Source organism: Hyalella azteca, unplaced genomic scaffold (genome assembly GCF_000764305.2).
Source record: "Hyalella azteca isolate HAZT.00-mixed unplaced genomic scaffold, Hazt_2.0.2 contig13932, whole genome shotgun sequence".
In the NCBI taxonomy this organism is placed as follows: Eukaryota; Metazoa; Arthropoda; class Malacostraca; order Amphipoda; family Hyalellidae; genus Hyalella; species Hyalella azteca.
The window spans coordinates 9270-35478 of record NW_025943836.1 but is presented as its reverse complement, the minus strand read 5'-3'; the positions used below and the strand labels follow the sequence as shown (position 1 = coordinate 35478).

Genomic DNA, 26209 nt, shown 5'->3' with positions numbered 1-26209 from the left:
CCTGTAAGCTTACAGATACGAAAAAAATGCTATAAGGCTGCTGATATGAAGCTTGCAGTGAACAAGGTTGTTGTAAATGCTCAATGGCATGTTCATGGATACGGTAATATCGCATCAATAATATGGTAATATCGCATCAATAATATGGTAATCAATGTATATGGTAATATATCAATAAAGGAAAAACTAGTAAAAATCACAGAAAATGTCATTTATTCTACCTCTACATCACCTACAATGAAAGAGGAGGACTTCAGTGTACTGATAGTAATGGATGAGTACACTCTGTATGCTTCAAATATTTTAAAATGAAGTTTTATTCCCAGTGTCCCAAGTAGCCCTGTTTGACGGGGCTCTTCAGGACACTCTTTTTTTTTTGCTTCTGGCACCTTACAAATAGCATATGGAATTTTTTTGAAGACGCCATTTGATAGCCCTTGCAAAGAGCTATAAAATGAGCCTAAACTTGTTTATGAAATGTTTCATGGTAAGAAGTTATTAACAAAAAATGCTCAAAACCGTCCCAAGTAGCCCCGGTTGACGGTATATATATCATTCAAAACTACTTTCAGAACCAATCGGTCCACTCTGTCTGATCAAATATATATATGGTTTACAAAGTCTTTACTAAGTCTCTTCATTAGCAATCAAAGTCAAATTGATTGCTAATGTAAAGAACTAGATATGTTGTAATGCTATTAATTTATCATAAAACTTATATCCTGATATTTCCATGCTTTATTATAAGTGAAATTCATTACCTGAAGGGAGAATTTTTGAGTAAAATGTGAAAACTTGCTTCATGTGAACTTTCCCATTAGAAGTATGTAACAAAGTCTATCAGTGATAAGTTTTCTACTAGTTACTACCATAAGAGAAAATTAAAATAGAATCAAATTAGATGGCCACAAGTTTATTTGTTGATATTCAACAATAACGAGTAATAATTAATTAATAATATAATTTAAACAGAATTAAAGCATATTTTAAGTTTAGAATGGCACACAAAATGTTTATAAAACTACTTGCTTTATGAGGTGTTGTGTGCCATAAAGTAGTGTGGCAAGCTGGAGTAATCTGCCATTTCTAAAGAGAAGGGGCTGCTATGCCAGTGTCTTCACTGAGCTCATGAGAGGCTGCTGTTATTCAGACATCATGCAATTTACCGACTGCATATCAACCTTGGTGTTGCTATTCTTGATGCTCTTCACTAGTTATCTGCAACTGAACAATTTTTACAAATAAAAATATATAATATTAATACAAATATTTTCCTACAATATAAAAAATTTTCAACTTTTGCAAAAGAGTCTCAAGATTTTAATACTACCAACCAAAATTTTCATACCACACAAAATAATTAGATAATACCCAAGTTTTTTTATGGCATGTGGCAAATTGTAATTGCAGTGAGCAACTGAAGATTGAAGATGTCCCTCTCCATGTTTGGGTAATAGCAAATTTGATTTCCCAATAAATAGATTTGATCCTCATTGGTATTTAAATGATGGGAAATTGTTTAAAAATTTGAACACATCTTTATATGCGTCATGTGAATTTTTCATGTTTATATAGGATTTTGTCAATATTGACCTACCAACTTACTTCTGTCAACACAGAAAATGAAACATGGCTCAAGAATAATTTACTCTTCCATCATGAGTTTTTAAACTTCTCATGTCTTTTATCTTCTAGATTTCTTATGGCTACTCCACTGACAGACAGGATACATGAGGCATATATCTCTATCTTATATCTTTAATCACTTCTTGACTCATTCATTGTGTTCACTATAGCCCTTTCATATTAATATGTTATTTATGTTTGTTTCAGGATTACTATGTTTGGGAATAAACTTGTAGCAAATTTAAGTCATAAAGGCTTATTGTCAATTCCTAATGTAACCTTGCTGAGGCTTTCATATGTAGGCTTCTGCAGCAAAGCTCCAACAGAAGACCATAATGATTCATTTTCTGGAGGCAAGTAATTTATAGTCAAGGTTTGCCTTTTAATTATTCCTTTTAACCTTAAGAGAAGTAATGCATCCAAAATATTTTTGCTGGCAGCTATTGTCTGGGTATATTTTTCTAGTTCTTGTGTTCATATCTGTCATGAGCATTCAAAACTATACTTTTAATAATACTGACTTATTTATCAGTATATTTATAGTGTTGGAACCATGAGCTGGCTGGTTGTGACTGAAGGTGTTTGTTTATGACTGGTTTGAGAAAATCGTGGTCTTAACCTCCCCTAGATTCATCCTTAACCACTTTCCTATTTAATGTATTGTGTTTCTGTATTTATGTTCATTGAAAAGATTCTCTTGAGAGTTATTGTTGGTTTAAATTGTTGTTTTGTAATTTTGAATTCCTGACATGTTGGTTTGTGGAAGCAACAAAGATAAAAATTATCTGACTTCATAGTTGTCTAATCTATAGTTATAACTTCTACAGAAGATTTTCCACCACTTCAACTCTGGGCTCATGAGAAGAAAGCTTTTTCAAGAAGAAAGCAAAAAATGGCACAAGAATTGCCTCCAAGGTAAGAATTTTTTAGATTATTGTACATCTAGAAATATATTCAGAGATCTGCAATGTAGATATGTACTATTTTTTAAAACTTGATTTAAATGAAGTTTGTTTTAAATTGGGCATAAAGCACAAACTTTGGAGCCCTTAGAGAATATTAATGAAAATATTCAATGTTTTATTCTAAAAATCACATCCAAGAAATTTCTCTTCTTTACACTGCTGTAGGTCTGCAACTATGAAGCCAGACCAAGACTGGACCAACGTGTGGCCTACCAGTCATTCCTTCAAGCCTGCAACTGTGCCTCTGCCCATCCGCATGGGGATGCCTCCCTCAAATCGACCAACTCCAGACAAGTGGGCCAATGCAGAGCTCATGAAGATCCCCAATTTTTTGCACTTGACACCTCCTGCTGTTGAGAGGCATTGCGCTGCCATCCAAAGTGAGATTTTACTCGTATTACCATAATCAACCAGAGCTTGCTACATCTAACTTGTAAATTTGAAAATATTCTCTGGGCTTCCAGTGAGAATGTGTTCAAACACTAGAATTATTTTGCCATTACGGAGTCATTTCTTACAAATTTCTCTCCGTTATTTTAGTTCATTTTAATTTACAGGCCATTGCTAAGGCAATACATCTACTTCTTTTATTTCAGAGTACTGTAGCCCATGGCCAGAAGGTGTGTCATATGCATCAGCGTTAACTGAGGACACCCAAAATCCTGACCCCAACCCTAAGAAGAAATCAAAAACGAAACTTCCAGGCTTCAGCCCTGACCCTGACGTGGTCTTCACAGACCCTGGCTACTTCCCTATGAGTGTCACCAAAACCAGCTACCTCTACAGTGGGCCCTCTATCAGAGACGAGCGAGCCAGGGTTGCTGTTGTTAAGGTGCAATTCCTTCAGTGATGGCAATCACTTTCGTTACTCCATTTTCGGCTATTTCTCCGTGAATACTGAACTCTATATACTGGGGTTGGACAAAATAAGGGAAACGCCAAACATTTTGAGATCATAATTATTTAACTCGTTTTAAACAATACAAATTTAACCTATTTAATGTTTATTGTTAATATTTTCAATGGATTATTGCTGCTAATTGATATTTTATGCTTTTATAGATTTTTCTTTGAAAATTTTGTGGCTAAAACCTAATATAAATGGCAAGCCTGTCCGAGTTTCACAGAGGCCAAATTGTTGGTGCTCTTATGGCAGGCGCTAGTGTGACATAAACTTCCCGAATTATTGATGTGTCAAGAGACACTGTCGCAAAAGTAATGACTACATACTTTTGAAAGAGAAGGAAAATCCGTCCTCACCAAAGCCCAGTTCTGGCCAAAAGTCGAAGTTGTGTGAGAGAGGTCGTCGGTCTCTAAAACCAAGTATTAGGCATAATCAAAAGAGACTGGATCTTATAATTGTAGTGAACCACATTCCACACCTACAGAACCCAGTTTACTTAAAAATTTTTTGTCGGGAGTTGCAAAATTCTTGATTTTAAAAAAGATCTGCGCTTAAAAAAATTCCCGTTCTCGTACACAAATGCTTTAAAGCGATCAGAATGGCGTAAAAACCTCCAGAATTGGTGGCCAGAGCAGTGGACAAATGTGATTTTCTCTGACGACTCACCGTTTACGGTACCTTATTTCCGACCTCTGGCCGAGTGTACGTTTGGAGAGGGTTAAAATAGGTCAAAAGAGGGTTAAACTTGGTTTAGCTGAACGAGGGTTAAAGATGAGTTCAACTGAAGAATGGGTTAAAATTATTTGAAAACAATTCACAATTTGTACGAATTAATACTACCAATCTTGCAACAGTCTTTAGCTATGCATCAAACTGGACATATTTAGAAGCTTTCAAACTTCCTTAATTTTGTTCTGAACAACTGAAGATGAAATTTTACTAACAATCGACAATTAAGTTCTATTTCTTTCTACTGCCTTTTAGTACTGGCAAATGTTGAAGAACAATTTCATTTGATGGATACCAATTTGTTTCCTTGTTGCCCCACCATGACTAATTCCGTATCATTTGACAATCAATTGGATATACCATAAGACAATTGTTCGCAATTGTTTGATATTGTGTAAGTGCGATATTTCCACAGCTACACAGTATACAGTACTTGAGTGTTAACATATTTGTGTCTCATCAGGTTCGTTTAGAGGACTTGCAGCTTGATGCCCACAGCTACGACAAGCTACTGCGGCTAGTGGGTGATCGGTACGACCGAGCCAGCCATACTATCACCCTCACGGGCGACCGCTGCCCCTTGTACTCTCAAAATCTGGACTACTGCATGTACCTTCTCACTGTCATGCTTGCTGAGGCGCAGGTAACGTTAAAATTTTGCTGCTTCTATGCTCACTTTCTCTGCCATTCAATTGAAATATTTTAGTGGAGTTTATATGTTAATTAAAGAAGTAACATGCTCAGCGTATGAAGTGAACGGTTATAATTTCCAGTCTGGATTGAGTTTATTTGTGTGTGTGTTAGACCAAAGAGGCGTGGGAGCACGAAAAGCCGCGCCAGGACCACGAATCATTCGAGTACAGCGGCAGCAGCAGCGAGGCGGCCGTAGCTGCTCTGCGGGAACGGCAGGCGCTAGCGGGCGTCGCTCCGGTCACTGAGCAGCAAGAACAGCGATACAAGGAAGCTCTGAATGGCCTCCTCAATGGAGGTGAATTTATTAACATTAGAAAGTGGAAAATACTCCTATCAATGCTTTAGAGTTGTGCAAACGGAAAGATTTGTAAACTCTTCGTACCAACTTAAATGTCCTTATTTTTATAATCCAAAATTTTTGTGGTAGGCATTAACTTATAGAAGTCCACTGGTTCCTTAAGTGAAGACAAACTCATTGTCTTATTTTCAGATAGTTTTTGACTCATTTTTGCTTTTATTTGTATCAATTATTTTCAATCTTAATCGAAAATTAAGCAAGAATTTAAAAAAGAAAAAAAGCCAAGTATATTCAAGATATCTTCATTGAAAACGTTTCGGAGACCGGCTCATCACCTGTTCAAAATTAAAAGAAACGAATGTAACCAATGGAAACGCTTAACATGGAATAAATTAAAACCTAAATGCTGAATAAGCGGGCAAAAAAACACAATAATCTATTACTTAATAATTCTAAGCGGAAAGCTGTATGTGTAATTAGGGACAAGACTTCAATTTAATCAATCTCTAATACTTGCCTAAAAAGCGGCAATGAATTAACGTGGCATTTTCTCTGCTCTTAATTTCTTGATGATTGCTTCTGAAGAGTAACGTTGAAACCACCACATCATGTGCAGGCGAAACGGACGCTAGTGTAACCGAGTACGGCGAGAGCGTTCTCAACCTCCTCGGCATCAGCGAGCGCGTGCACGACGCTGTCAGCCACCACAACCACAGCATCGACAATGACCTCAACTTACCTGACATTTCCGTCAAAACTTACTTCGAAAGAATCAATGTTAAATGGCAGAACTGCGGCTGGTATCCTAAAATACCTCGGTAAACCCGCCGTAAATGAATTTTTCATTTTATATTAATATATTATTATTAATGGTTTTGGGAGGTTAGCAAGATCGAATTTGGGGATTTACTCTTTCAGAACATGTTCAGGTGGCTACTAAATTTCAAAATCAAGCGCAAATTCTAACTAAATATTAGACACTTTCAACAAATAATAAAACATCATACCCTCAATATAGCTGCTATTGTCGGATTTGTATATGAAGTCATGTTTCTTGAGCACATGGTTTAATGATAATCGACTACTTTGATGTGAAATAGTCCATGCTGAAAAAGAACTTCATTCGCATTCTCTGAAGTATCACATCAGGAATAATGAGACGGTTCAGACAACATATTTATTCAATTACGTAAATGTCAATCTTGAATGTACATAATCATGACTAACCCTGGAATAATCATTTAACCTGCTCGAAGTCAACCAATATGAGCGAAATGCGACAGAATGCAGTGTAAATTGATAACTAACCGCGCGTTATTTTCGAATCAACTACCGGAATTGAAATTATTCCTTCACAAAATGGAATGAATTTATTGTCGAGGCGTCCGAAGTTACTATCAAGTTGATCCAGTTTTAGCTAACAACAGCTGTGCAAGAGTTGAAAGCGCGCTGGTGCAACAATACGATGATAATTTTGGAAGCAAGATAACTCTTTACTAATTCTGGCAATTTCCATCAGATATCGGTACTTCCTGCTAGCGAATGACGCCTAAATCTTGATACCAGTCATCGTCAAAACTCTGTGCTATTTTCCGTTTGGGTTTCTTAATTTTGCAACATTTGGTTGTAGGAGTTTACTGCAATCGCGCTAAATTGCTCGGTGAACAAATTTTATTTCGGAACTTCCGATTCAGCCCAAATCATCGTTTGTTAACAAATTCTACTATCTGAAGCAAGATGGTAACTTGTAAAAAGATTGGTATTTAATTTAGAAAGTAATTTTATGCTCCTCAAAATTTTTTTAAGCAGAAATAAACGGAAGTACATGGCCGTGTATCCTTACAACGTCTTGATATCTTTTTTTTACTAGTCAACACGAATTATTATTATGACATAAATCACAAGAACAAGGAAGGTGAGCTATGCACATTCAAGTGTATAATAACGCAGTAAAACAGCAGTCGACCACACATAACCACGAATTTTGTCAGCGAAACAGCAAGTGGAACACAAATCCATCGTATTCCTCCAGTAAACTAAACCAGTACAAAAGTTTATATGGTCCTAAGTGGTAAATCAATGCAAGACATGACACACTAAGCAAACATTGATCAAGCATGGGCTTTTTGAAGTTAATTTAAACTTATGAGGCAACCTTAATACTATTGAAGTCCAAAGCACGAACTGGTTCGATGTAGAAGCATGCAAGCAAGATGAAGTATGATTTGGAAGAATGCCCGATACGTAATATTTCGTATACTTTCATCATACCATGTAAATAAAGTAAAGAGCCAAATGAGAAAATTACCTAGGTTTTTTCAACAACATATTCGTCAGAGTGAAGGCAGTTACGGCGGGGTTCTGGACATCTGAACCTGATAACGTAAAGAGGGCCTCAAGAGGAAAGAACTTAAGGAAGAAATACATGTGATTCACGGAAACTTCCTAATTAGAAAGCCCAATAAAAAAAGAACTAATAAAGACATTATTACGATATACATTTCATTGAAAAATACAGTACCTGAATTCGTGTATCCCTTAGATTTAAAGATGACATCGGGCAAATGAGGCCTCAGTTTAAACACATTGTGGTGCCGAGTGGCATCACGTCTATCGTACTTGAAAACCCATATCGACTTGGCATGCGTACACTTCCGAACGATTTTGAATTTTCCCAGTCAGCGGCTGTTACGGGAACATTCTTTTTTCAGGACCGATCCTCAAGGGACACGACTGAAGTTTTACAAGTCAAACCGTTCAGAAATTAGCCTCAAAAAATATCCAAAATAAATTTTAATGAAGTATCAGCAGGACGATTGCACTAGACGAAGGCACACGAAACAAAACGAGCTAAAATAAGTGCTCACTTTTAACACCATATCAGTGACCATTCAAATTAATTGAGAAACAGCTAGAAAAAACTTCGGCGTAGATAACAATGCTGAGACCAAGAGAATTTCCATCGAGCGTCTGAAAGAGGCCCATATATGTGAACGAAAAGCAACAGGAACTAATCCGCCTAAGGGAGACCGGGACGGCGGACGCGTCCAAAAAGAAGTCTACTCCTATATGGTAGAATCCATTGATAATATTTGTTAAGAGTCGGATAGCAATAACCGCCAGTACGGAGGCCCTGCTGATTTAAATGATTGAAGAAAAGCGCAGTGGCAGGGAAATCCGAGTTTTAGGACTTACAACGATTATATTTACTATTAATATTAAGCACTTCCGTGTAGGATTAAAGTTCAAACCTATGGAATTAATGTAAGTTTCGCAGGATTGGTTCCGCCATTTGGGGATGTCAGGTGGTGTCCCGTGGCAACACTGGCAGCACGTCTGGCGCACTTGAAAACCCATGATACCGACTGTCTGGGGCGCCTTTGTGTGGAAGCACGTGAACAGAAAGGTCAGCTTCTCCTTCTCCCCGTCTCAATATTTACTTGTTCTAACCTCGTCTGAGGTTCAAGATTTGGGTAAATACAAATATAAAGGTCCAAGAATTATTCTTCTTACGACCTTCAACGTCCAGTTAGTTGATTTATGAAGTTTCGTTCAACTTGCTGAAGCTTATTGACGGGACGTATGTTGGCGATGGCTTGGCGTATGTTGTTCTTCAGATGAGGTGGGATCTTTGGACAATCACTGTAAACAATTGATTTAAGATAACTTGCCCTAAATGTGTTCACCCACAAAACAATCGATTTCCGATCAGGAACCCGACCTGATAGACGAATACGAAACCGAGTACGCAATGCTCGTTGAGTAGCGACAATGGAACGGTCATTAGAAAAGTACGCCACGACAGCAAATGCACGCTGCTCACTTGTACAATGCATAGTGACAACTAACTAGGCGGGACACAAAACCTCAGGACCTTGTAGCTTATCAAAAAATTTCTCTGCCCTTCTTCTACATCTGGCTGCTGTTCGCGATATACAAAACAGGAAGTTTCCGTGAATCTCTTAGTATTTCGTCTGTTTGCCAAGTTATAAGCATTAATTAATAAGAACAAACTATCAAATAATGCTAAACCGACATAAATAATCATGCGTTATTCTCTGAAGCAATAGGTGACAAAATATTATGCTTATTACAGTTCGTCAGAAAATCAGCATTTCAAAAACTATTCTATGAAAAAAAATAGAAAAAACATTATAGATAGAAGCATTAAAAAATAAAAGCAAATAAAAATAAATAATATAGAAAAGCTTTAAAAAATAGAAAAGTATTTGTGTATTGTCTGCAAAACAGCATTCCAATATTGAGAGTTTTTTTTTCTACTGACTCGTGCGTCGAAAACTAATAGGTCGGATTTTCATGCAATCCGATTGCGTAGGCGTACGTTTCAGAGTACATTTGACGGCAACCAAAAGTATTGAAGTTGCAATATGCTTATTTCTATCAGACGTAGAACGCAAACTTAGCTTCAAGCAATTAACGTATCTTCCTTCGCTTGATGTATTTCTCGAATCATAAAAACCTACTTTAGACCAGAATAATGAACATTTCTGAACGAAAATGACTTCTGTGGAAAAAAGCAAACAAATCATGAGCGCGGATGCACGCAAGCCTTTGCTATCACGTTAGTTCACAAATTTAATTTAAATTAAGAGTACTTACTAGAAAAAGCCCAAAACTCTACGTAAAAGTTGAGAACACATTTACGTAATAATGGTGTAAGTTTTGCGCGACTCATGTGTATAGTTTACATCACGGGTTTGCATCACTGATGACCTGTGGTGACTTCATCAGGGAGCCTCTTCTGAAGAAACTCACGCGAGGTTTTGTTGAGGGCAGAGGCTTTCCTGACGCGCTGCCCTTCGCAGCCACGCCGAGGACACTGCCAAGTTTCTTGAATTTGTTCGAGAGGAGGAATGAGCAAACTGTCTTTTTCCCGGCAGACTTGGTGACTTCGAGTGAACTTGTTCCGTTACTGATAACAGGCGTGGGAGGCAACAGAGGCTGAGATTTGTGGCTTTCACCACATGATGAGGTTTTGGTTATGATAGGTTTTGCAATATTAGCCGTTCTTTCCTCATTGCAACGCATCCTGGAGTAGTCGGCCATTGTTGTTGGTGAAACAATTGTTGCCTCACTCGCAGAACTAGGACATGATTCAAGACAGGAAACTGAATCAGAAGAGATGGTACTGCTTAGTCTGCTCTTAACATTTTTAAGAGGGCTCGATCGTAACGCACCTGCTGGCTCCAAGTCACTGGTACTGAGACTGCATCTTGGCTGCATGGAGTGTGATGTCATGACGCTGCTCTTGATTGGTGACCGCGCAACAGAAAACGTATTATTCATTGTAGTGCCGAACGTATAGGGTTGAGTCCCGGAAATTATTGAACTGGAAACAAATCCATGAGCAGTCAAAGCAGGTAGAGATGGTGAGCAAAAATTGCCGTAAGGCTCACTGCTAATGTAGGACAATCCACTAGGGTCACTTATGAAAGGAATCGTGGATTGGATGACAGGCTGAGAACGAATCATTATCGGGTTTGCGCTGTTATTGAAGTGAAGTTCTGTGGCATTTGTCTCAGAGCCATCGGGTTCTACGATGGAAAAGAAAGTGTTGTACGGCAAAATCACCTGAGCCCCATCATGCGTATTTGCTCGAATGTACGATTGGTTAGGAGGAGCGAAGAAAGCCTGTTGCACAGGTGCAGGGGGCAGCAGTAAGGGTCCTGATGGAGATGGGAAGCCTTGCTGCGACTGGCTAAGTGCAGGCTCGTTAAATGAAAGCATGGGTGAAACATTGGAAGGTTGGCAAGTAGTACCAGCCAAATGAGTGTTATTTTTGGGAAGGGTAAACGAAGATTGAAACTGAGGTGTGGTTTGTGGGACAACTCTGGTCATTGCTGGCTGTAAATATGGAGAGTTTATGTTGCTCACATTTTCAGGCAACGTCATGACACTCACGCCATTTTGCTGCAACTGATCGACGAGTTGAGCGTCGGTTACATTGTCACCGTTCTGAGGCATGTAATCAGAAATGCATTCGTTCTCGGTACCAGGATCTATAGGCGAGTCGTAGTCGTCTACGACACCGTTCGATTCGTGGCTAAGCGGATCTGTAGGAGATTTCTCTTCTTCTAACCTGGTGATGTTTCCTTCATGGAATATATCCTCACTGTTCGTGACTGGTTTGTTATCTCCCTGCGCAGACGTATCACATGCTGACTCCATTTCCCAGTCGTTCGATAACTCATTTACTGACTCCTCGAATACGTTCGACCGAGCACTTCTATTTTTATTGGACCGATTAACGAGCTCAGTGAGTCCTTCCTTCACGTCAATCTCAGTCTTTTCACTTCCGTTACTCATAGCAGCCAGAGATCGCTCTGTTTCCGGACTCAGCAGCAAAGAATCTGGCCAGTTTCCTGATTGCATCGTTTCTTCATTACAGTTGGTGTCAGATTCTGTGTGCGGCTCAACCTTGTTGGACCAGGGAATTCTTGCGTTGAAATTGACTGAATCTGTAGGGTTTTGAGGTGTGTGCCAAGAGTGAACGGGTTTGATGGCCTTCATCTCTGGTTTGGAGTCAGGTACAACTACTCCAGTCTGTTTTCTGTGCGATGACAACTTGGAAATTGGTTGCCGATTTTTGGAATTACGTGATGTAGATTTTTTTGGTTGCTTAGTCCGAGTTTTTGACTTCAAATCCGGCTTAGCTCTACTCTGCTCAGAGAGATTCTTCATGACAATCGACTTGTTATTTGCCGATGTTGAAGCTTTTTCGTTGGTTTTCTTCTTTGGTGAATCTGATTTTTTCTTGTTTGAAATACAAGATTCATTCTTTCTCTTTAGGTTGATAGCAGAAGATTTTACATCAGAAGCAACAGGTTTACGTTTCGGAGTATTTCTTGCCGTAGATCTCTTATGCGAAACAGGCTCTTCATTTATCTGTTTGGGTTTGCCAACAGTGACGTAACTGCAACCAGTAGTTAAGCTTTTTACTAGACTGCACGGCTGCGGATCATTTTCTTTCTTGATGATTCTCTTGATTTCTGTCTTACCAACGATTGGCCATTCCTCTGTAATAGCTTTAACTTTAGTCTGGTTTTCATTCGATGCATTCAGTTCATACTTGAAAGTTTTGAAATCCGGTCCAATTCTCTTCGCCCTGTTCCAGTTGCAGTTGTGCGACCTCAGTACACTGTTAGTCTGCCACGCTCTGGGTGTAGATGGCAAAGACTCGTTAGGATCATCAGCCCCGCATTGAATGTACCGAAGCTCGTTGCCCACAACAATTGGAACCAACTGTGCTTTCGTTCGAGTCATTTCCTCGATCTGCTCCACCTTGGCAGCAACTGGAGTTTTCTGATTGAATCTCTCCATCATTCTCATACGCATCCTGATGTTGCATTTGCCGCTTTTCACAAAAGGTTGATTGCCAGTTATGAAGTCTTGAGGTTTTACTGATTCAGGCTGACATCGCTGGGCTTTTATGATCTGCATGTCCCTAACATCAACATTCTGGCCATGAACAGCTCGCAACCTGGGTAGGGTCATCAGTGATATCTTGTCCATAAGCCTTTTGATTTGTTCGGGATCTCGTTTGATGAACTCAAACATCTCAATACTCATATTGGCTTTTATATTATTTGTCACGCGCTTACCATTCACCAGCATCTGCAGGGTTATTTCAAGTAGCGACGGATTTTTACGACCCCTTTCGGAAGAAACAGTGCTGTTGTTTTCCTGTTCGTTATCACTGGTATTTTCATCATGAGGTCCTACAGTTTCTCCAAGGTCACAGAGCTCTAAAGCAGTGAAGCAGCCATTTTCTTCAAAGGAATCATCATCCACTGAGTGAAACCCTTTAACGTCTTGCGTTAAAATTGTTGGAGTTCCCATAGCAGATTTTTCCAATTGAGCTGGCAGCGCCTTTACATCAAGGGAAAGGTCTACTTTTCCCCTAAGAGCCTGTTTCAACTTAATTCTATCCTTCCTCTGCCTGGCATTGAGGGAGATTTCGGCTGCAGCAATAGGCATGTGAGGTAGGGACCTGTCCCTGGTGTTCAAGTAAGTCGGGTTACGTCCGCGACGTCTTTTGACCACAGACTGGCCAAGTGACGGCTGCCAGGGTCCTTTGAAACCATAAGCTGAGGGAGGAATTTTACTCAAATCCGATACCGAATTTTCGTCATCCTCGGTGCTGTCTTCAATTGCCAGTTTCCGGACAAACAAAGTAGGCTTGGAAGAAACACAAACACGTTGCTGAGCAAGAACCACATCCAATGGATTGTCTGCTACACTTGGATTGTCTGTCACACTTTCCTCGTTCTCTTGTGTCTGCTCATGCTTCCTAGCATATTTTTCTGCCGCAGTAATAGATGTGGCTCGTTGTTGAATGGCATAACGTTTTTCACCTGTGGAAAAAAATATTTTATAGTTCACAGAGATCAGAACGCAAAATTGTAATGTGACTCGTGTAAAATCGACGACTAGTCATTTCTTCTGACATTTATCCACCACTTTCCTATTCTAAGCCATAGTTAGCTCGGTGTCACTCACCTAAAGCAAGCATGGGGTCCGAGTGGAGCTCGGGACGCGCGTGTACAGCGTGCTGGCCCTTGAAGCTCAGTAGCGTCAAGGTGTAGTCCTCCAGCTGCAGCAGCTCCTGCTTCACCTCCTCGCAGCAGCTGGGGCTGAATATACTCAGCGCTCGGTCTGGCCCACTGTTGTTTGCCCCATCTTGATGTAAAATATAAAATTAGCATTACAATTTTTTTAATTAGTGTAAAAACATTAAAAAAATGGGTAATAACGTTTTCTTACGGGCATGTATTCTCCCGCATGTGTAAAGCTTAAGGTTTGATCTGAATTAAAACAAAAAAATCTGCACTAGTCAAACTTTGTCAATTTATTTAATTTGATGAGCACCATATAAAATTTATAATTAAAAACTTCATTTTCTCCGATTTCTCCCACCATTTTACAAGGAATTGAGCTGAAAATAAAGCCTGTCAGAATGATTCAATTTGCAGCAACTCTTAACTTCACAATAGAGTATAAATCAAATTAGTTTTACTAACCCTGAGTTGCTTGGGAGGCAGCCGTCTTGACTCGATGGTACTCAGTGACAAGCTTCATGTCTGTGCTCAAGTCTTGCACGGCGAGCGGCACGTTAGAGGACTGCGCCAGACGTAGGTAGCCGTACTCAACACACACGCTGCTGCTGTTGTACGCTGTGTGCAGTCCTATGCACAGCTGCAGAAGTTCATTGCGCATCAAATACACAATTCACTTAACAACCATTGATATTTCAGAACAAACTCGACTGAAGTTCCAAATACTTCTCAGTCATTGATATCAGATAAGAACCTAGACTACAAAACTTCAAGTCTATATTGACGATTGGCGTCTCAGTAATGAAAGTGAGCTTAAATTTTTTTTACATTATATTCTGAAGTTTTTACTTCAAGATTTACCAGTCACCGTCAATTATTAACCAGTTTACGGCATGTGCAAATACATATATTCACCATAAAATGTACGCAGCCGTGATTAATAAAAAAATTAACCTTGTTCCAAATTAAAAAAATAAGTCAGAAGTTAATTTAAAAATTTCTGCCTTTATAATGCTTCTTAATTCACTGTATTTTGGACAGGACATTATCTTATAGGAATTAACCTCGTTTTCAGAGGCTGTTTGCAGAATGGCACAGTCAACATGGAGCTTTATTAAGATCCTGGCGGGGTCAGGATTGGTGTAGTGGGGCTGACGAAGCACAAGGTCCACCAGGTCCTTGTACTGCTTCACAGTGAAGCGCAGGAAGAACTCGTGCCTGGATAGAACATTACAAGCAAATATTCTTGTCAAGTGTAAAACAAATGTAGTTTCATAAACCAACTTATCACACACAGACACACACTTCACTGAAATGTGACCAAATATGACGATAATTGAGCATTGCAGAACAGAATGATTTTTAGCCCATCCAACAGATCAGACATGCAGAATAATAATACAAACTAACATAAAATCAGAAAAATTATTACAAATTGCCTTGAAACTTGATGCAAATGAACAACCAACTATGCAACAATAAAGAATGCAAGCTTAGGTTGAAAATGGGCTTGTGTCTTTTCATAAAATCCTAATATCAGGAATCCAAATCATATTCAAAATCCAAATCATATTCAATTTTGTAAACAGGACTGCACTTAATCTCAAGGTATCCCACAAAATAATTTTTAAATAGTTAGTCATGAGTGCAGACAATACATTTGCTCACCTCACAGGATGCTTGTAGTAAATACTGTACAGGGTGTAGAATGCCCCAAGCCTCCTGCGATCCGAGTGCATATTCTCAAGAAATTTCTTGGTGAGCACCACTATTTCTTCAGAAAATTCCAAAAGTTCTTTGAAAGACTGTCGACCCCTGTTAATATAATATTCGGTTCAGTCTCAGATGATAAAATTGTCAATTATTCGATACAATGTTGGAGGTCAACTTGCAGTAAAATCCAACTCACAACATTGAACTTGAAATTTTTTGAAACAATGGTAGTACATGTTGAATAGAATAAGGCAGAAGCCAAGAGTACCGTAGATTTGAATTGCCAAGATAAGTAAAGTTTCATAAATTTAAGTTAGATAAGTAAAAATAAAAAAATCATTAAAAAAAACATGTTTTTCTTGTGGACTAAAAAGTAGAAAAATAAGTTATGGCTCGCCCCAAAAACGTGTGTCGGGCAGATTTATGATTAAAGCGAAAAGCACACAACACACGAATTTTGGAAATTTGATGGTAAACGTACAGCCTGACCCACGTTTTTGGGGCGAGCCATAATTTATTTTCTACTTTTTAGTCCACAAGAAAAACGTGTTTGCTGCACGGACTAAAAAGCATGACTTGACGTACGTATCGATGATACGCAGCGTCAGCGCCTGCTCGTCTATAACGTCAGCGCCCGCACGTCATAATATATATATATACTTTACTCAATTAAGCTAATTTAGGTCTCTAATTGCAAGTTTTTATGATTGTATCTGAAATTGTTAGGCAAAAATAGCCTGCATGCTGAATTTCAGATCTCTGGAGCAATCAGTGGGCTAATTTTTGTTGTCAATTTTAACAACAAACAAACAAACGCAAAGCTAAGCTAAGAAAAACGTTTTAAAAATTACTCTTGAGACATTGGATCCAATATGAAACAAATATGATCAATAAAAATTAGTAATCTGCACAACCAAAATATTACACACAGTGCTTGAAAGTTTTTTCTTTTTAAATATACCCTTCCAAATAAAAATATCAAGGAACAGTCTCAAAATTTTTTGGACACATTTACCTGAATATCTGAGTGAATAACATCTGTCTCCAACACACGGCAAAACTGCTGAAACGGGCATCTGGCTGCTTGTCAAACTCCTCCAGCAATGCAGCCAGATCCTTCAGGTAACCAGATGCAATGTACCAGGTTCCTTGAAGCACAATAAATAATTTAATTATATGGAATTCCCATTGGCACTAATAGATGGAAGAACATTCTGATTCCATATGAAATTTTCACACAATTTTTCTGAATTTGTTTTCAATTGCATCATGGTCTGGTTTGGTCTGATAGAGATAAGCTCTAAGTCAAATAAAGTAGTAAAAGGTTCTTTTAGATATAAAAATTGACGCACGCAATTGACCAACAATTACTGCTTGGCACTGTAATAGGTTGATTGATATACTTCTGAAAAAATTTCACCTATCACTCATTAGTCTGAACCTTCAACTATGTATCTTTTCACAAGGATAAATTGCATGGTGAGAAAAACTCCAGACATAAGCAAGGAGATAAAAAATGCTAAATACAAAGGAGTTTGTTGCTAATGGCAGTCATTAATTTGAGTTTTTTCTCTAAAAATAAACTTGTTACATTATTACTAATTAGTTTCTCAGTTATAGAAATGATTTTATTTCCACTGCAGTTTCATATTATGAACAGAGTACAAATTTTAAAATTAGCACAACATTTGACTTACCCGTAACAGAATAAGGTTGTCCATACGGAGGTCGTATTCTCTTTTGCCTGACCAATTCAGTGAGAGCCTCAATGGAATGATCTTCACTGAAATCCAGCAGTTCAGAGGACATGGCAGAATCAAACTTCACCTTTTTCTTGGTTGGATTTCCATCTTTTTTATCCTGAACATTGAAGGCTTTGGAAAATTTTGATGGCAATGTCTTCTCTTTAGACTTCACATGGTCTCGGGACACCAAGATTGACTTGGTTGGAGACCTTTCATAATTTCTGGTTTTGGCACTGATAGAAGCTTCCACATTCTCTCGCTTCAACCGATTAACTCTTTTCCTTGGGAAAAGAGTCCGGTTTTTACTCTCAGTAGATTTTTCTACAGCTGAATTCTGTGGTTGCTCAGCAGCAAATACATTGATGTCAGAAAGTTTCCGTTTTCTTGTTGATTTCTTAGGATTACCAGAAGTATAATTACTGTCAGACTTCACTGCAGGGGAGATGCTAGAACAGATAAGTGGCATGTCATCTCCCACTTCACTTTTGTCAGCTTGTCTCTTCTCAGGAGCTTGGATATCAGTCACATTGTGATTCTTGGAAACCTTTTTCTTTGGGGATTTCCCCCTTTTGTTCATAGCAGTAGCTGACTCTGCAGGGCTGTGAGAGGAGTTCCTTGAATTCTTGGTAGAAGTTTTCCTGGGACTTGTAGGAATTGAATTTTTCACAGACTTGATGGGTATATTCTTTGTTCTTTTGCCTTTGCCAGTTTCATTGCCAGAAAATTCACCATTAATGTCTCCATTTACATTATTGCAGGCATCTACTTCATTGCCACTTGCAGAGTGAGGCAACACAATTCTCTCAATGTTCTCAGGGTTTGACTCATTATCATTAATGCTATTGCTGGAAAAACTAGCAGTATGTTGCCATTCTTTGGGAGGAGTGAATTTAGTAATTTTTACTTGTATTTCTTTGCAAAGCTTCAATTTCTTTGCATTTATCTCCTCCAATTTTGAACCACTTGAAGTTGCGAGTGACATCATGACTTCTGGAATAATGAAAAAATTACTGATACATTTCAAGCAAAATAGAAATTTTGAATTTCAACTTGAAAAGAAGTTCTGGGCAAACAAACAAAAATTTCAAGGTTATAGACAATTCTAGCTGTTAACACGTTGACTATGATTGCTTCATCTTGTACAATTATTTAATTTTTTGTTCATTTTTTAAGCAGGGTTGCCAGACGGTCATTTTTTCCAGACATATTCCGTGATTTAGTTTTTCTCAATTGCATTGGCTGGCTAAAATTTATGATAGGGGTACTTCCTAATTAAATTTTAAATACTGCAAAAAGAAAATAAATGGAATTTTTATAGCGGAACCTACAAATAAACTAGTATACATTGAATTATTGGCCTTTTTTGGCCTTCTTTGTTTTCGGATTTGGCCGATTTTAGGCAACCTGAATTATGTACCACTACGTCCTGCAGAAATACATTTCGTGGTACGCATATGTACCAATACGTAGTCAACGTGTCAATCCACTGCCAATGTTCATTATTGTTTTATACATTGTTCATTTTCACACATTTCACTATATAGAAATGCTCACTTTCAATTTAAGTAATATTAGTTGCATAATGTTTTCATACTATTAGTATGAATTTACTTCAATTGATTTAAAATTTCAAGCGTCCTAATAATTGATTGGTACACTTCTATCAACTAAGTTTTCTGTGATTAGTACAATTACAATTGTATATACCGTAAAATGGGGTAACTTAGACCACTTTTTTTTATAAATGATTTATTTTTTTTTTTGTGATTCAATTCAATTTTTTCAAAAAAAATATTCAATTTTTTACTAGCTAAATTAAACTTGAATGGAAACATGCAAAATACAGGTCTATACTCTAGCTTCACTCACCATTGCTGGCTCCTGCCTCTCATAGTCTTCATGTAATTTCAAAAAAAAGTGATGGTCTTTGTTACCCCAGCTCTTGGGGTAACTTAGACTGGGTGGTAAAATCAATTATATATTTTGGTAAAATAACTCCAAATAACTCCAGGTTTTGGTGCATTGTAGTAGAACTCTTCTAGTTACATATGCAAATGACAAACTTGAGGAAAGTGTCATAGTTTGCAAATGGGGGCGCCACCCCATAATGAGGGAAATGTGACTACCTAATGGCCGCCCTGATGGGGTAATATTGACTGGCTTGGAAATTAAGTTAAAATTACCATATATATATATGCAAACTTTTCAAATCTTTCTATTGTGTTATGTAGCCTCAGTATTAGGCCTTTAATGCCCATTGACAAAATTTTTCTATGTCAAATAGTTTTTGAGTTGTGGGGGTTTTTGTTAAAAAAAACGAAAAGTGGTCTAAGTCACCCTGCTGGTCTAAGTTACCCCATTTTACAGTACCATGGTATGTTGCTTATTTGCTTCAATACATTGATCTCTAAATTTTTCTGCTGTTTACTCCACTTCAAGACAATTGTATTTTGGACAGGTTCACATGAATGCTAAATGAAGCTTGATGCTAAATGATGGTTAATGCTAAAGGATTGCAGTTCTAGTAAACTTCTTAAATAAAAGGATTTTATAGGCTTTTGTTGCATCAATTATTATACATTAATTTTTTGCAACTCAGATACATTTCTCATGTCCTGTTTCCTACATGAAATCTCTAGCTTGAGAAGGTGCCCACTTTACTTGTACTTTCAACATAACTGGCAAATTTTCATTCCATTCCAGGTCAAATAACTCAATTATTGTTTCACAACACATTTACCAGCAATTATATTCATGATTGAATATCCAACACGTTAAGTACAGCACAACCCACCGGTGGGTGGCAGGGTCTTTTTTCCAGACAAATTCTGCAATTTAGTTTTTTACAATTGCATTTGTTGACAAAAATTCCTGATGGCATAACTATCTCATTAATTTTAAAATGTGCATAAGAAAAAAAATTTAATTTTTGCACCGGGACCTACAAATTTACCAGAATATTTGGAATTATAGGCTTTTTTATTCAAAGACTTGGCTTTTTTTCGGCCATCTGACAGCTCTCGTCTGTCATGCCACACTTAACGTGTCAATGTCACTGATAATGAGGTTTGTGACAGGAGATGAGGTCTAACCTCCCCATACCCATAGCAATAACAATTATTATTAACAATTTTAATCAATACAGCCAAATGCAATCAGCTCAAACAAGTGATTTTTTATGGTCATAAGAATTGCTTCTTCAAACAAAAAGTCCTAAAAAGACAAATTGCTAGCATGAAAAAGTAATTGAAAGAAATCTATGTAAGAAAGAGTTGCTCCTACAATACTGGCATTCAATTTATACATTTTGAGATATCCAATAAGAGTGCAGAATAACATCTTCGAAGAAAATACAGTGGCATACCTATAACCAGGGTTGTACTGCAAACCAGTTATACAGCACAACACAATTTCCAATACCATAGTTTGTAATAGGGTTTGGTTGTAAGGCTTGGTGAGGGAAAGTTCCACTGTATCAACACGTTGACTACAATTGCTTCATCTTATACTATTATTTCATTTTTTGTACTGTTTTTAACCCATTAATGCCACTTGGCAAGTACACTTGCCACTTGCAAAAAATGAAATTACTCCGAAACTACGGAAGTTGAGGTTTGAAATGGAGTCTCACGGTAACAAGACGAGTACCGAATGCATTCTGAACGGTAACAGCAGCATCAGGCGCTGCATGCCTGCTCAGTTGGCCTTGGAATTTGATGGTGTGAGCCATGGCGCTACTATGTCATAAAAAAATGTAGGTTGTCACTTGTGTCAGCTAGTTAGAACGCACTACTATAGAGAACAGTTTTCTTAAAAAAATGTCCTAATGATATATATATGCAATTTTGTGATTCTTACATAATATGACTACTATATTGTGACGTGAATACATGTGACAAGTGTACTTGCCACTCGGATATAAAAGTAGGGAACCGCTTTTTTTCCAGATACCGATGGAAAATTAGTATTCATTTGTTTAACTCATAGTCAAGGTTGTCTCTAGATGAAATTCATGACTTCTTCTCATTGCAAGAAGATGCAGACGACCAATTTGAAGTCAAAGTAGCAATAGAGCCCCCAGAAGAAATGCCTGAAGCTGCAACAGATCATGACAGTGATGCATCAGATGATGAAGTTATGTGCGATCCCGAGCACCTTCCGGGGAGAATTTTGCTTGCTAATGTTCTAAATGAATCTGTAAATGACGGTCAACTCCAGATTGTCTCTAATCCAACCTCAACATCTACCAGCCTTGGATCAAAACATCGAAAAAGGGTGATTTACACGTGGCATACAGATAAAAGCAAGATTGAAAATCTAGTACCAGATTTTAGCGATGCACCTGAGGAACAGTTTAGTCAATGCTGCTGAAACAAATCCATTGGAGATTTTTGAGGAACAATTTTGGACACAAGATTATATTGAATTTTTATGTGAATAAAGTAGAAACTACGCTCATCAGAAAGGATTCCTTTGTAAGTTGTAGCGATGTAAATGCCAAAAACACGAAGGTATTTTTGGCCATTCTTATTCTCTCAGGGTACAATAAGGTTCCTCACAGAAGACTGTATTGGACTGAGTTACCTGACACCCAAAATAAATTTGTTATGAATGCAATGAGACAGGATGCCTTTGATCAAATAATTAGATGCTTGCACTTCAACGATAATACAAAAATGAATGATGATCGATTCTACAAGGTGCGTCCGCTTTTTGAACACTTGAACAATGCTATCAAAGATGAGACAAGTTGTGAATACTACAGCATTGATGAAACAATGGTTCCATATTATGGAAGACATGGTGATAAGCAGTATATTAGAGGAAAACCAGTGAGATTTGGGTTCAAGCTTTGGGCAATCAGCACGACTGATTGGATTCTACGGCATGTTAGGCCATATTGTGGTAGTCATTCCAGAATTTCGGATAGGGGTTTTGGTTTAGGTGGTAACGTTGTGCTAGAAATGATTGAGAAAGTGAATATGAAAGCTGCACAGCACGTTGTATTTGACAATTTCTTTGGTTCAGTTTCATTACTAGAGGAACTTGCTCAGAGGAAAATCGCTGCTACTTGTACTCTTAGGGAAGTGTACATCAGGTGCCCCATCAAAGTACATCTGGTGCCCCTATCTGGTGCCCCACTAAAATAGAGAACAATTTTGGAAAAAGAAGAAAGAGGAACTAGTGATGAAGCATTCACAGGCTGCATCTCAGTTGTAAAGTGGAAAGACAACAAAGTGGTAAGCGTTGCCTCTAACAAACTTTGCGCAGATCCTGCAAAGAAAGCAAAAAGGTGAAATTGAGTGGCCAGGAAACATTTATGTTGACCTACCACACTCAATCTACGTCTATAACCAGCACATGGGTGGTGTGGACCTATTTGATCAACAGGTATTGGCATTACTGTGCAGAATAAGATCAAAGAAATGGGGGTGGCCTTTTTTCGCTTGGACTGTGAATGCATAGGTGGTAAATGGATGGAGAATTTCTAGGAAAAATGACAAGAAAATCAGCTTATTAGATTTTGCTCGGCAACTGGTGATGGGAAACCTAAGGTAAACTAGGTCCAGTTTCGATGCCTGTTGTAAATACAGTGCATTACAGCAGTCAGCATCATTGGACCTACAAAGGCAAAAGTCCGTACAACAGGTGCCATGAATGTGGCGCCCGTACCATTTATTTATGCAGTGTGTGCAACTTTCCTGTACACCCAGAGTGCATGAAAATCTGAGAGAAAGAAACCAGAGAACCAGAGTGAAAACAAGAAAAAATGAACTTTGAGTGGGCAATACATGCATAGATTCCATTGGCAAATCCATTCATGTACTTTAGATATCTACCCACTCTGGTTATCTCTTCTCTTGGACATGATTTTTTTATAGCCGGGTGGCAAGTATACTTGCCTGCCTGTATTTCGAGTACCATCAACCGGGGCAACTTGGGACTGGCAGGGCAACTCGGAACGCACCTCCGACACGGCGTAAAACTGTTATAGTAGCGAAACTAATTGGAATATTGCAAAACTAAATATAGTGGCGTAAACGTCAACATTTTTCCTATCTATGTAGTATAAAGGCAGTCGAAAAATACAAAATTTACTAGCTTTGAAAAATTCCTGAAAAAAATGGTGAAAAATGCTGTTTTGAAAAGTTACTTCTGCTAAGGTCTGTAGCAAAAAAAATATTCGCCGTATCAAAAAATTTTACTTACATAAAAGTTGCACCCAGGTGTCGGCTTGAAAACGTAATTGGCAGATTTTGCCTATCTCATTACAAAAAAAAAATGGCGGCCATTTCCGCACGGCGGGGCTACTTGGGCCACCTCCCCCAGAGCTAGTCGGGACACCTCCAAAAACGCATTTACGGTAGAACCTCAGTTAGCAAAAGCTCCAATTACGAAAAAAATTGATTAAAAACAAAGAATATTGATCACATTTTCCTTGCTCAGCGAAAAAAATTTCACTTATCGTGTTATGTAGCCTCAGTATTAGGCCTTTAATGCCCATTGACAAAATTTTTCTATGTCAAATAGTTTCTGAGTTGTGGGGGTTTTTGTTAAAAAAACAAAAAGTGGTCTAAGTTACTCCGCCGGTCTAAGTTACCCCATTTTACGGTACTTATAATTATTTCTTAATTTCCTCAATAGAAAATAAGCAAAGTTAAATTAAATTGCCCAAGGTTTCCTCAATAGAAATTAGGCAAAGGCAAATGCTAAAATTATCTGAGTCTTCTGAGAGCATGAATATCTTTGTCTGAGTTTGTCAGCATAGTGGCAAACCAGAGATTTTTTAGAATTAGTTCATTTTTAATTTCATAATTTTCTCAAGATTTAAATCAATTTCTTATGTATGACAATGCTGGTATCCATGGTACTTTATTGGTCTACTTATAAGACTCAAAAATGAACTTGAGGTAGAGTCTAAAAAACTCTCTGCAGTCTGCTTTGCCACTGTTTGTCAATTGTCAGTTTGTCTCTTTCACAGGTGGCATCTGCTTCAAGCCAACTGCTGCACTGCATGATTATACACTCCAGTTTGGACTTTTCACTTGTAGGGTAAACGCGGTATATTCCGACACATTAAGGACGCATCGAGAAATGAAAAACTATAAAAAACCGTATGCGTTACGTAAGTTCTGTTGCCTTTGTTTTAATTAACAGCTATTAGGCTTTTAATTAAGCAAATTTCAATTTTTGTACAAAGCTTTGAAGTTTGAACAATCTGTGAGTGTCCAATTCAAGTTGTGTCGGAATTAGTTTTCATGTGTCGAAATCCAACATCTCAACTTAATCATCTATTAATTTATTTACGACTTGAAATCAGCAAATACAAGTATACTTAAAGGATTCCTAATATATTCACAGACGTATATAAAAGTCTCAAACCATAATATTCTTCCTATAAAAACAGTTATTCACTATTTGGTAGAGCCATGTCAACTGTCAAATTTGACACATTTTTCGATGATCTCACCATGACCACGTGGCATGCATTGTCTCTCTTTGGATCTCAATATTTTCCCACTAGATGACCAAGACCTAGTGTTTTTGCAGTATTTCGACACGCAAATGTATGACGTCACCATTTCAACCATCAATGAACGCATGAAACTAAAACAAAGCTTAATATAAAGGAAAAGCTGGAGAGTTGACGGAATTACCTACGATGTCGGAATATACCGCGTTTACCCTACTATTAATAAGATTAAGATATGTAACAACACACCAAGAATTTGGCGAGAAATGACCAGACACACGTTGCATGTAGAAAACAACTAGTAGGAAACCTTAAAATGGAAGGTACCTTACCGTACTTCGGTACGGCGTACCTATGCCATGGAATTAAGTATGGAAGTTCTAATCAAAAATACAATGGTGCTCTGTGATTTTTGGTAAAAAACAATAAAATAAACAAAGCTACCTATTTAGGTAGATCTTAATTTAAATTCTGCTTCGACTGTTAAATTAATAAAGGAAATAGATAGTTTTCATAGGCAACAGGGGAACAGCCCAGAAGCTAGCACTTACCTCCTAGCAAGCTTAGTGGCATTAACTATATACCTAGTAAAAATTTTGTACCTAGCTCTAAAAATGTCAGAGTAGCTTCAATCACTCATATTCACAGACTCAGACAGTCAGACTCACAGCTTAAAACGTGAATATTTTCACACCGACAATGTTGCTACCACATGCATGTGGCACTGACTAATACCAAATTACATCAAGTCATAATGACATTTTTTCATTAAGACAAGAATTGGTCTCATGAGCTGCAAGCAACGCACGTTTTGGTCAGAGATACTGTGCTGGAATTGGACAAGGCTCGCATTAAATTTCGAAATCACTTTGACAAGTATATTTTCATTAACATTCAAAATCGAGCACCAACAACAACAAGTAAATATTTATAAAAAAAATACATTTCACTTATAACAGACACCTCCAGGACAACAAACAAAGGTGTAACTATTTTATCTTTTACGAACTAGAAACCTCGGTTAAATTAATCAGGATGGTCCAACATTTTACATTTCTCTATCAGCAAAACAAGTGCTGGGCTGTGCACATTGTTTGGCACGAAATTGACGACTCTTTTGAGAAATTTATGATAAGGCAGCCAGCTAAAATAATTCTGTTATGCCTCACCGAAACGTTTGCTGTACACACTGCAGGCACGCTACGCCATTCCTCTCCGGCGCTTTTGCAGTATAGCTTTCGGAATAAAAGAAAATGGAATTTTACCGGTAACTTAGAGGTAAATATTTTTATAATGATGCTCATGATTGATAGATTTAAATAAATAATTTCAGGAGATTCAATAATTCAATAATTTCACCTCTTCTTGAAAATATTCATCCCGGATTATTGTTTTATTTTCATTCACACGTAATTTCTCAATTCACGTATATAACAACTTTTCTCGAGCAGTAACTCATGTAAACTTCACTTTCCCAGAATGAATG

General features: G+C 37.8%; 2 protein-coding genes across 3 annotated transcripts; one reads left to right on the top strand and one right to left on the bottom strand.

Moving 5' to 3' along the window:
- The first annotated feature begins 1833 nt into the window (after positions 1-1833).
- LOC108671517 (28S ribosomal protein S35, mitochondrial) lies at positions 1834-6442 on the top strand. Its single transcript, XM_018159072.1, has 7 exons — positions 1834-1979; positions 2454-2541; positions 2757-2971; positions 3188-3423; positions 4688-4867; positions 5029-5212; positions 5832-6442. Exons 1-7 carry the CDS (start codon positions 1841-1843, stop codon positions 6035-6037), a joined length of 1248 nt encoding a protein of 415 aa, XP_018014561.1. The 5' UTR covers positions 1834-1840; the 3' UTR covers positions 6038-6442.
- Positions 6443-9390: 2948 nt separating this feature from the next.
- On the bottom strand, positions 9391-25938 carry LOC108671516. Of its 2 annotated transcripts, none has more exons than XM_018159071.2 (8): positions 25893-25938; positions 17202-18239; positions 16520-16652; positions 15460-15606; positions 14856-15009; positions 14257-14431; positions 13736-13915; positions 9391-13590 (listed from the first exon to the last, which is right to left on the bottom strand). In XM_018159071.2, the coding sequence occupies exons 2-8, from the start codon at positions 18232-18234 to the stop codon at positions 9926-9928; spliced, it is 5487 nt and encodes a 1828-aa protein (XP_018014560.1). In that variant the 5' UTR covers positions 18235-18239; positions 25893-25938; the 3' UTR covers positions 9391-9925. The 2 variants fall into 2 exon arrangements, with proteins under 2 accessions (XP_018014560.1, XP_018014559.1); XM_018159070.2 differs by lacking the exon at positions 25893-25938 and adding an exon at positions 25275-25350.
- Positions 25939-26209: the final 271 nt, after the last annotated feature.

What these genes read in the sequence shown, in the direction of transcription:
- LOC108671517 (XM_018159072.1), top strand. Translation starts at nt 1,841, where the DNA reads ATGTTTGGGAATAAACTTGTAGCAAATTTAAGTCATAAAGGCTTATTG. An exon ending in TAATGATTCATTTTCTGGAG is followed by an intron (nt 1,980 to 2,453) that starts GCAAGTAATTTA and finishes TAACTTCTACAG; the next exon opens with AAGATTTTCCACCACTTCAA. An exon ending in GCATTGCGCTGCCATCCAAA is followed by an intron (nt 2,972 to 3,187) that starts GTGAGATTTTAC and finishes CTTTTATTTCAG; the next exon opens with AGTACTGTAGCCCATGGCCA.
- LOC108671516 (XM_018159070.2), bottom strand. Translation starts at nt 25,296, where the DNA reads ATGCCACTAAGCTTGCTAGGAG. An exon ending in AAACAGCCTCTGAAAACGAG is followed by an intron (nt 14,432 to 14,855) that starts GTTAATTCCTAT and finishes GAACTTCTGCAG; the next exon opens with CTGTGCATAGGACTGCACAC. An exon ending in GGACCCCATGCTTGCTTTAG is followed by an intron (nt 13,591 to 13,735) that starts GTGAGTGACACC and finishes TTTTTTCCACAG; the next exon opens with GTGAAAAACGTTATGCCATT.